The sequence below is a fragment of the Sinocyclocheilus anshuiensis genome, unplaced genomic scaffold (assembly GCF_001515605.1).
Source record: "Sinocyclocheilus anshuiensis isolate Anshui unplaced genomic scaffold, SAMN03320099.WGS_v1.1 scaffold118, whole genome shotgun sequence".
Classification (NCBI taxonomy): domain Eukaryota; kingdom Metazoa; phylum Chordata; class Actinopteri; order Cypriniformes; family Cyprinidae; genus Sinocyclocheilus; species Sinocyclocheilus anshuiensis.
In genome coordinates, this window is record NW_015546020.1 from 4,905 (window position 1) to 16,904 (window position 12,000).

The 12,000-nt window shown below is 35.4% G+C and overlaps 2 protein-coding genes across 2 annotated transcripts in view; one reads left to right on the top strand and one right to left on the bottom strand.

The window, feature by feature from the left end:
• Positions 1–228, bottom strand: part of LOC107698550 (neurofilament heavy polypeptide-like) — a 1,569-nt gene extending 1,341 nt beyond the window's left edge. Inside the window, exon 1 of the mRNA XM_016499588.1 lies at positions 15–228. Coding sequence (XP_016355074.1) covers positions 15–129 — 115 coding nt within the window. The 5' untranslated portion in view covers positions 130–228. The remainder of the gene's footprint in view (positions 1–14) is intronic.
• Positions 229–9,676: 9,448 nt separating this feature from the next.
• LOC107698551 (SLAM family member 9-like) overlaps positions 9,677–12,000 on the top strand; it is a 6,042-nt gene continuing 3,718 nt past the window's right edge. The window contains exons 1-4 of the mRNA XM_016499589.1: positions 9,677–9,690; positions 9,787–9,815; positions 9,908–10,240; positions 10,461–10,745. Coding sequence (XP_016355075.1) covers positions 9,677–9,690; positions 9,787–9,815; positions 9,908–10,240; positions 10,461–10,745 — 661 coding nt within the window. The remainder of the gene's footprint in view (positions 9,691–9,786; positions 9,816–9,907; positions 10,241–10,460; positions 10,746–12,000) is intronic.

Here is a 12,000-nt window from a genome sequence, read left to right on the forward strand (position 1 = left end):
AGGGGAGCGGTCAGGGAAGCGGTCATGGTCAGGGGAGCGGATATGGTCAGGGGAGCGGTCAGGGGAGCGGCTGTGGTGAAGGAAGTGGTCAGGGATGTGGTCATTGAAACGATCATGGGAATTTTGCATAACACCTACTGGAGAGCTTTTCAATTCAGTGCTTTAATCATATGGCATGTTTTCCCTGTCCGCCCCCCCTCAAATAAAAAGAAAATTGCTTGATTGAAGAATTGGTGTTTGTGTCATTTGGCCGTTTTCTCACAACTGCTTTCTGGCATCAGTGCTTTAAGTTCCTCTCCCTGAGACCTGGGCCCTCATGTATAAAACTTTTCCGTAGATTTCATCCTAAATGTGTGCATACGTACAAGTTTTCAAATTTATAAAGCCATGCGTACGTCACAACCTGCGCAAAGTTCCCTTTGTAATACCCAGTCAGCGGAAGATTGTGAGTACATGAATCTCCCCCCCGTCTCCTCCCCGAAATAGCCATATATGGAGCTTACAACGCCTAGTTTTAATATGCATAACGTCATCTGCATATCATTTCCATGCATATTCCATCCACATGACGCAGTTAAGGGTAGCAATACGGTAGGAAAATGAGATACGAACTATAAATGCGTTTTGAGACATTCTAATTTATGCAATTTTGGAGTGTTTATAGCCTATGTTTTTATTGAAAGAGATGGGCCTTATTTTTTTGCAGTGAAAAGAGCTGACTCACTGCGTCAATTTTGAAAATAAAACGCACTTACCTTACGGTTTTCTTCAAATGTTATCTTTTTAAATATGGTGTTTGTCACAATATTGGGAAGAGCACGAAAGGGGTTATGAAGATGGAATTGTTGCTTAATTCCAAATAAATGGCTCATGATCCACAAATAAATGTAAAGAGATTAACAAATTAAACATTGACAAATAAATAGAATGAGATCCACAAATAAGTCTTAAAGTTTCACAAACAAGAATTAAGTTCACAAATAAAATCAGAGTTGTAAATAAAAAAACATTCACAAATATGTATTTGTCACAACCACAGCTTTGCCTGGCATTTATTTGTGAATCGCGTCCTGTGCGTTTGTAGATAGCTGCACGCATTTGTGAATAGCGTCCTGTGCATTTGCGAATTGTGAAACATTTCTTGCATCAAGACGTGCTGACAATCCACAAATACGTGGACTCCACCCACCGGCTACTCAAGCCAATCAGATAACAGCCACATTTCGCTGATCAATCGTAGCACGATCTCGCTATAGCCAATCCCGTTTTGCTTTACAATTAGGGCAGTCTTGTCCTGAGATAACTTCATTCATCTGCATTGGCTCAAATAGGTAATATAAGGGCCATAAAATGGGTACAGTAACAGATGTTTAAAATTGGGTTTCATTAGACCATTAGACTATGTATCATGCCAAGCCACAGTATTATATTTTACGTGCCTTTGAAAATGCCAGAGAAACAGTTTTTATTGAAAGAGATGGGCCTTATTTTTTTGCAGTGAAAAGAGCTGACTCACTGCGTCAATTTTGAAAATAAAACGCACTTACCTTACGGTTTTCTTCAAATGTTATCTTTTTAAATATGGTGTTTGTCACAATATTGGGAAGAGCACGAAAGGGGTTATGAAGATGGAATTGTTGCTTAATTCCAAATAAATGGCTCATGATCAACAAATAAATGTAAAGAGATGAACAAATTAAACGTTGACAAATAAATAGAATGAGATCCACAAATAAGTCTTAAAGTTTCACAAACATGAATTAAGTTCACAAATAAAATCAGAGTTGTAAATAAAAAAACATTCACAAATATGTATTTGTCACAAGCACAGCTTTGCCTGGCATTTATTTGTGAATCGCGTCCTGTGCGTTTGTAGATAGCTGCACGCATTTGTGAATAGCGTCCTGTGCATTTGCGAATTGTGAAACATTTCTTGCATCAAGACGTGCTGACAATCCACAAATACGTGGACTCCACCCACCGTCTACTCAAGCCAATCAGATAACAGCCACATTTCGCTGATGCAGTTACAAATGCATAGATAATGTTTTGATATTTTAAACAAACATTTTTTAAATTATTTAAAAAATGAAAAGATTGTGATTGAATGTGAAATTTAAACCACCAGTAGGTGGCAGCAAGTCACTGTTAATAAGTGAGTCATTGCGATTGAACCGAGTCATTTAAACGGTTGATTCATTCAGGAACGAAACACCATCATGTTGAACAGTAAAACTTTGGCTTTGTTTGGAGTTATTTTTGTTGTCGAAGTAGAGCAAAAACAGGCAATATGGTGTCTAAAACTTAAGTCTCTTAATTAACTTTTTGTTTTTTGTTTATTGAACTGTATATTACATAATTTTAATTTTTAAATTTTTTGCTCCCATATCTTGAATTTTGTGATCATTTGAAATGTATTTTAATAAACTGAATCATACAGTGAAAGAACACACTGTAAATGCGCACACGCACTAGTCTAACCTACTACACTTCATCACGCACTGTTTTTCTGGTATTTTCAAAGGCACGTAAAATGTAATACTGTGGCTTGGCATGATACACAGTCTAATGGTCTAACGAAATCCAATTTTAAACATCTTTTACTGTACTCATTTTATGGCCCTTATATTACCTATTTGAGCCAATGCAGATGAATGAAGTTATCTCAGGACGAGACCGCCCTAATTGTAAAGCAAAACGGGATTGGCTATAGCGAGACCGTGCTACGATTGGTCAGCGAAATGTGGCTGTTATCTGATTGGCTTGAGTAGACGGTGGGTGGAGTCCACGTATTTGTGGATTGTCAGCACGTCTTGACGCAAGAAATGTTTCACAATTAGCAAATGCACAGGACGCGATTCACAAATGCGTGCAGCTATACAAATGCACAGGACGCTATTCACAAATAAATGCCAGGCAAAGTTGTGGTTGTGACATAAATATATATTTGTAAATATGTTTTTTTTTTATTTGCAAATCTTATTCTATTTATTTGTCAATATGTTTAATGTTTGTTCATGTCTTTACATTTATTTATGGATCGTAATCTATTTATTTGGAATTAAGCAACAATTCTGTCTCCATACTTTTCAGTGTCAATGCGAATTTGATCTAATGCAGAAGTTATTACTCCACCCCCTTTGTAACGTCATTACGGCAGCTCAACCAATGTGGTTCAAACAATGGGTGGTTCAAACATCTGCAATAAAGTAAAATACGGTTTCGTCAGGACCCGGTCGTCACCTCATTGTTCATTTTCCCAACGATGCATCGTACTATGGTGGTTAAAGTGATAGTTCACCCAAAAATGAAAATTCTGTCATTAATTACTCACCCTCATGTCATTCGAACCCGTAAGACCTTTATTTAATTTCGGAATACAAATTAAGATATTTTTGATGAAATTCGAGAGCTTTCTGACCCTCCATAGACAGCAAGGGAACTACTATATTCAAGGCCCAGAAACGTAGGACATCGTTAAAATAGTCCATGTGACATCGATGGTTCAACCCTTAATTTATGCAGCTATGAGAATACTTTTTGTGCTCAAAGAAAACAACAACAACAACAACAACAAAAAACACTTTATTCAACAATTTCTTGTCTTCCGGTCAGGCTCTGCCACCATTCATGAGAGCGATCTAGTAAGCCCTGTGGTAAATGAGCCCTTGTACATCTGCAGGAAGGGTTATCATTAAGTAGTGTGTCCTGGGGATCTTCACTGATATTGTGGCAAAATGGCCTGGAAGCGCACATGACTCTTTTGTGTCGGCCAGTTTTTCAATTGGCCAGGTGATTTTTCAATTATATTTGGTTTCAGAGATTAAATAGGCATAAAGTGTAATATTTAATATGTGAATGAACTACTTTTACCATATCATAGCACTTTTTGACACTACATTCAAACCACTGCAGATATGTTGCATATATGTAGGCTACAGTGGGCTTCAGATAACTTTATAAAACAAGTGAAAACCATTAACAGATATGTTGTTTTAGAAGTATTGTTATATGAGAAATCTTTCTTTGGAAATGCTGTAACTAAGATTTTCGCTTGTAGCCTAAATAATAAAACTCACCTTTCTTCACAAACCATGGCTGTGTTCAAAATGGCCTAAATTTTTTCGGAGTGCACTTCAAAGGGAGTACAATTGTGATAATCATGCTTAAAATTGAACTTTAAAAAAAATAACTTTACATGTAAATTACGTAAGATGTGAACAAGACAACTTTAAGCTTTCCAAATCTTTCAAAGTGGATGGTGAAGTCTTCGAAAGGAATAGGGCGTAACTCTGAATAGAACACAGCCTAGCGGCTGTGACTCAGTGGCGTCAACACTTCAAACTAACATGAAGCTCTACTTCTAACCACAGCTGGAGAGGCGTAGTTCAACCACACACGTTTGCAATGCAGTTTGCCAGTGTTCGTTGGATCTGTGGTTTCAGGAAACACAGACTTTTTGAACTTGTGGCCATAGTTGCCTAACGATGCTTTTGGGAAACGCACCACAGAAGAGAAGAGAGAAAACAATGCACATTATTAGCCACTGAAAATGCACAAAAATTGCAATTATTATGAATGTCCTGTGTTTTAAAAGCACATTGTTATTGGGATGAAACCATGAATCCATCTCTGGAAACAAAGGATTTCAATCACCAACATGATAGACTTTTAAAGGCATTTAATCAGAGTTCAGTGAGCTGCTATATAATAGGTCTGTTGGTATTTCCTGATCAGATATACACAGACTGCTGAATAATATATTGAGATTTTCACAGGAGCTTCTATTGATGATGACCTCAGCAAATCTGAATTGAAATCAAAAGGCAGTGATCACATTATTCATAAAATAATTTAGGAAAACATTTTTTAACAGATAATGGATATATTGAATAGTTAATATACACCTCCAAAATTAGTTTGCACATATCAGGCCTTGTGACATTGAAGTTCACAAACACAACTGTTTGATAATTTATGTTATTAACATAATATGATTATATAGAGCAGGTCTGAAAAACAAACTTTCCAAAGCGCTGGTCCGTTTCTGCTCTGGTTTTCACACTTCATCTCTCTCACATGTTCACATGCAAGTTTTGCCACCTGTGGCAACTAAGAGCTTCAGTTTAGTCTGACAATGTTAACCAATGTTTGTTCTTTGCAGAAGCACAATAAACCACAGCGTGTTTAAGGTGAAAGTGTCTCTATGCTTGCAGTTCTTCTCTCACCTGCTCTCAATTGATTGTTGCTACTATATTTGCACAAAAATGCATGTTTTGATTTGCATGGTTTGATGTAATTCGTTTAGATTGTTGTATTGAACTCATCTGTGGTTGTTTGAAAAGTCATTTGACTGATGCAGCTGATGCCGGTAGTACTGCTGAGTGTGGTTTGTGTGACCTGAATCAACAACACAACTGATTTTAACAGCTGAAAAAAAGACTGTGGAGATACTTGATCAGGCCAAACATCTGTAAATCATGGGCTTCAACAGCCACGAATGCAACAATGGGTAAAAATAGTCGTGATTAGAGATAAAGATCAAATTAAGAGTTAAAACAAAAAAGTTAGTAAAGTTCACACATTTCGTTTTGTGATCGCGTGACTGTGATCAGTTTTTTTCTTCTCAGCCTTTCATTTCACACTCGACATTTCTTTTCCACTACAGTGGTCAACAGAAGCGTTGCTGACTAGAACCGTTTAACACTGTTTTCAACAGAAACACCCGCAGCCAAGATGAGGTTAATGTTTGTCACCTTTTATTGACACCTTTTAAGGCATATTAAAGATGTATATATTAATTCATTGTTTTCAATATTTTTTTAATGGCCTGGTAGTGTCTCTAGTATTTATTTTCTAGATAAAAATGTCTGATAAATGAATACATGAAAGTTCATACAGAGTCCAGGAGCAATATGATTTTGATTTATATCATAAAAAGCAGTGGATGTTATTGCCAGTGGGATATTGTGTATAGATCTGCTGTTCTCATTTGTTGTATTAGTCTTGTTTAATGGTCATGTGAATCCTACATAAAGACACCATATTCTGAAATATTTTTTAACCGTTTTTATATTTCATTTCATTATTCACACAGTAAACTTGACAGTGCAAAACTGAACATGGATTTACTTGTCAAGACTAACAGAATAAAGATGCAAAAAAAAAAAACCAATGAGTGGAGCTGCATATGTTGTGATGTCTGCAAAGAATTTGAAGATTGTGAGAGAGCACTGTTAGTGAAATAACATGTTCATCCAGCAGGTAGAGCTCCATCAAGTTCATCTGTATCAACAGTTTGTACTACAGCACTAACAAAACAAATGAAAACAATACAAACATAAATAAAACAAAAACAGTTCTCAAAAGCTCTGGATTAAAATCCAATAATATAATATTTTAAATTAATGTTATAACGTTTGACCTTTTGACCTTGACTAAATGCCACATTCATTAACTCACAAAAATCCTTTAAATGAAACAAAACACAAACAAAAGCACATTTGGAACAACAGTGATACTCTCAAAGGATTTTTTGGCAAATTTATTAGCCCTGCATCTTAAAAAAATCAGCTGATTTGAAAAAAAGACCTAATATTGCATTTGATGCTGCTGGGTTAAAAAAATAAAAATGCCTTCACATACAGTGTTTGCACAGAATTAACATTTTTCAAATATATATCAGATTTAATGCACAAATAACAAAAGCCAAAAGTTTTAGAACTGTTCAAAATGTATCATTAAACTTACATTTTGCAAAGAAGTGGAAAAATATGTTCAATCCATTTAATATATCAAATAAATAAACTGTTTTTCACATTATCTGTAATTTTTCTGTCACTCTCTGGGTGCAGTAAAGCATCATTCATACATGTGAAAACCGGCTGAGAATTAATACCTGGCTCAGAGGAAGATATGAATCATGTCTTTGTGGCAGTTTTTCTGGTGATTAAGGGATAATACAAAACATATTCACTTTACAAATGGTTGTCAAAAGCAGAAATGCTACGAAATGCATCATGTTTCGTGAGCAATTGTGATGTACTCGAGTAAAACAGGCACTATTTTTGTAAAATGTTTAATTTTTTTGTACTCTTGTAATTTTTGTAGGCCAAAATTAGTAAGAAACAGGTATAGGTCTTCATTCAGCAAATATGATGCAGGGTGGTGTTATCTATAAGTAAATTCTAGGATTTCAATATGCCCCCAATGAGGGTATGATTAAAAATATTTAATATATTGTTACTGTACAAGGCAGGAACAATACATACAAAAGTTTCAACACAACCTATCAAGTGAACTTCTGAATAATGATTTTATTTCAAGTCTTTTTACCTAACCAGATCATATATAGACAAACCTTATATTACTGTAATTGTCTAGATTGGCAGTATGTTTAATCTGCCCTATATATTAAATAATACATTTTAATTTAAAAACATTTTCTGAAGTATGCCTTCACATTCTATTTTCGGTGGAGGAAAACAGCTGCAGTGTCATAAAGCATGAATGCAGTGAAAACTTTACAGTGGATGTCTTGTAAAGTCTTGTAATTGCTCTCGCATCACATTATGTAAACTGCATTTATGACAAAAAAAAAAACTTCACAGATGGAGATATCATAACAATTTATAGATAAATGCACACACCTTGTTTTCGGCTTCTGACGCTTGTGCTGAAGCCCCCCTAAAAAAGGCCTAGTGACACCCCTGCATTATATGCCTCAATGAAATCCTTTATGAACTTATTGGGAAACCCTTCAAATGATGATGAGAAATGGACCACGTTTGTGGAATCGTTAATGTGCATATATGTGTATTGACATAAAATACATTTCCCATATTTGTTAAAAATGATTAACTCAAAACAGAATCACAGTGATCAAGAGTTAATCAACTTCTCGAGACTCTTGCATACACCACATTATCCTGCTCTTTAGCCTTCTGAAAGAAAACACAAATACACATTCATCAGCGTATTTATCACAATCATTATTTACACATCTGTCAGCTTCCTCCTTCTGTCACTTAAAACATTATACATTTATCCCATTCTCACTCATATCAGCAGACGTACTGTATCTGCAATTTCCTCACAAGTGGTTCTAAGTGGTTTGGAGAATAGATGGATGGATGTCATGGTATTTGTTTTTTCATTAAATATAGTAATTCCACATATAAGGGAATGAGGGAGGCCATGTACATACTGCTGTTAACTGCACGCAAACAACACAATTGCGTGGGACCCTGCAGTCCAGGGGGGCCCCTGGGCGGAACGCGATTTCTGCTAAGGGGGCTCCCCTGGGCCCACTTGCTTGGGGCCACCAAAACTCTAGACATGCCCCTGCCTGTTCCATACACACAACATTCAGTAATTTACAGGAGAGAAATATGCTTAAAGGGGTCATATGATGCTTTTTTAAAGATCATTATTTTGTGTAAATGAATTCTAGCAGCATGAGCACAAAAATTTGAAGTATTTTATTCTGATATAACAAAAGTGGCAAAATAACTGATGGAAATAATAGCCATAAAAATACTCACTAGCCAGACTCCATGAGCACAAACAGATGAAAAGAAACATTTTCTTCAGCAATTTCCAAAACAGTTTCATAACAGAACTGTGATAATAATCAGGTCCTGACACTCTTGAAAATGCCGATTGTTTTGTAACAAAGCAAAAGAAGCAGAAGTGCTGTCTGTCTGTAGTGAAGTGGTTAAGTGAAGCTCTGCAGTGAGTGTGAATAAACTCCTCCCTTCACAGACTGTATATGACTTCTCAGAATGAATTTAGACCTACAGATAGAAGAAATAAGAATGTTTACTCTTTCTAAAAACATAATTTTTTGAACTTTCACATTTTCCAAATGTGAAGGCCAGTGGAAAGATTTATAAACTCAACTCAACCATGCAGTGGGTCCTCGGTGAATAACATGAAGGGAATATATAATGTTCGGCTTCTATATTTAGAATGTGGTTCATAATAATAACAACAGTAAAATTACAATACTAATATTTTAATCTGTCTTCATTTTTATTGCTACATGAAATATATATATATATATATATATACACACACTATGTAGCAAAAACTTAAATGTAATCTTAAAAAAAAACTTAAAATGTAAATTAGACAACTATTAACTTGTTTACTGAACTAATAAATCAGTGTTATAACAATAATACCACTTTTACAATCATGCTGATAATAATGGAAATATAGAACTCCTGATAATGGTTAAATATCATGCTATAAATATAAAAATCTGGAATTACTGTGGGATTTTTTTTTTTTTTCCCTCCATAATTTAAATTTGGGGGCTTTTTTGCCCCATTTCCCTGTTCATTTCAGACACTGGAGTGCATCAGTCAAGATCCAAAAGAAATTATATAATAGACTAATCTGGGGTTTGAGAAAGAAAACTATGTAAAAGTATTAAAATGTTGTCCGAACAGTCAGTATAAACTGTTCTTAAACATGAAGATTGACTGAAATGGGTCTGTCTGAGTGGGAGGAGCTACTGGAGGGGTTTATTCACACTCACTGAACCACTTTAATACAGACTGGCAACACATTCAACGTTTTCAAGAGTGTCAGGACCTGATCATTGTAACAGTTCTGTTGCAAAACTGAAAAATAAAATGTTTCAGGCTTTTATTTTCATCTGTTTGTGCTCATGGAGTCTGTCCGGTAAGTATTTTTATGACAAAGTTTTTGAATGTTCAGTTGCACATTATTCTGTTATTTATTGTTTCCATAATTTATAATATTTTCATGTTTTATCAGACTAATATGCCCAAATACTTCAGTGCAGAGTGAAGAGTTATTTTGCAATCGCAACATTTCAGATAACTTTTAAAAATGGTTAAAAACGGCAAATATGAGTAACTATATGTTTGTTCTTCAGGTGTGTTTGGTGTTGATGAAGTGAAGTCAGTATCGGTGATGGAGGGAGATTCTGTCACTCTAAACACTGATGATACTGATATACAGAGAAAAGATCAGATACTGTGGAGATTTGGACACAACAACATTCTCATTGCTCAAATCAACAGAAAGAACAATAAGAGCAAGTGTCATGATGATAATGCTGCTGGGAGATTCAGAGGCAGACTGCAGCTGGATCATCAGACTGGATCTCTGAGCATCACAAACACCAGAACCACAGACTCTGGACTTTATAAAGTAACCAGCAGCAGAACAGAGACGCCGCTCAGCACATTCAATCTTACCGTCTATGGTGAGTAGAAATTTATACCCTATTGAAAAATGATAGAAGAATCTGTAATTGTAAACATTAATTTGTGCATTTCAAGCAGTTTTAATTAATTATTTTATTAAACAACATTTTATAACCATTGTTTCTTTAATACTTTACATCAGTTTTAAATAGCAATGAACTGACAAATATCACAGCTATCTTATTTACTGAAATAGATTTATTCTCCAATATTTTCTAGCTCGTCTGCCTGTTCCTGTCATCAGCACAGGCTGTTCCGTTCTCAGATTGTACAAGAATTGTTCACTGGTGTGTTCAGTGGTGAATGTGGGTCATGTGACTCTCTCCTGGTACAAAGGAAACAGTTTATTGTCCAGCATCAGTGTGTCTGATCTCAGCATCAGTCTCTCTCTACCTCTGGAGGTGGAATATCAGGATAACAACACCTACAGCTGTGTGCTCAACAATCCCATCAGCAACCAGACTCAACATCTGGACATCACTCAACTCTGTCACACATGTGCAGGTACGGCAGTGTAAGGTCCACCCAATTGGCCCAATAAAGGTATCCAGTGGTGGCTGAAGGGTTCCTGTGCGTTCTTCGCTGCACAAAGTTTTATTTCTATTAAAGTCTAATCTAACTCCATTTTATTATGACCTTGAATTTAGGTTAAATGCAAATTGGTTGTTTGTCCATTTCTAATTATTATTATTCTGACACTTCATTATTCTAGTCAACCCTTTACTATATATTTTACTCGTTCATTAGGAATAATGTTGCTCAGAGTGTCTCGCGTCAGCCGTTTAAGAGAACCTCATGGTCACAAACTTGCCAATCTGATCATTAGCCAGAGGTTATGACTAATATTATTTAATAGGCCGCCTCATGCTTGCCGTTATTTAAATATTGGTTCCATTTAGTCGCCTACAGTCACCTATAACAATTTACTTAGAGCTCAAACAATAATCAGAGGTTATGGCTAGCACTAAGAAATATTCATTCATTCAGTTCATTTCATTTATTTATAAAGCACAAATAAACACAGCAAAAGTCGACCACTTTTATTGTGTTTATTTGATCAAATAAAAGAAACAGTAATAATAAAAGTAAAACAATAAAATTTAAGTCAGAGTAAGACCAAGAATTATAATGAATTAAATACAAGGGTAAAAAGATAAGACCATAACTTAGATTTAAAATCATATATGGAAGATGTACATCTCACAGATAGGGGAAGACTGTTCCAGAGACCTTTAAATGCATGGTCACCTCTCAACTTCAAACTTGATCTTGGATATGACAGAGTAATAGTGTCTGAGGATCGCAAGCATCTGGCTGATTTATTTACATTTAAAAGATCTGACAAACAGGAAGGTGCCAGACCATTTAATGACTTAAAAACAAACAACACCATTTTAAATGCAATTCTGTAATGCACTGGCAACCAATTCAGAGACACTAAAGTCGGAGTAATGTGTTCTCGTTTACGGACCCCATTAAAAATCTGGCTGCGGCATTTAGAACCATTTGACATGGAGGATTGGGATAATCCAACATACAAGGAGTTATAATAGTCCAAGCGAGATAAAACAAAAACATGTATGACTCTTTCAAGATCTTTAAAAGATAGGAAAGATTTAACTTTTGACAGAAGTTTAAAGTGGAAAAAACATGATTTACAGTGGGTACGGAAAGTATTCAGACCCCCTTCAATTTTTCACTCTTTGTTATATTGCAGCCATTTGCTAAAATCATTTAAGTTAATTTTTTTTCCTCATTA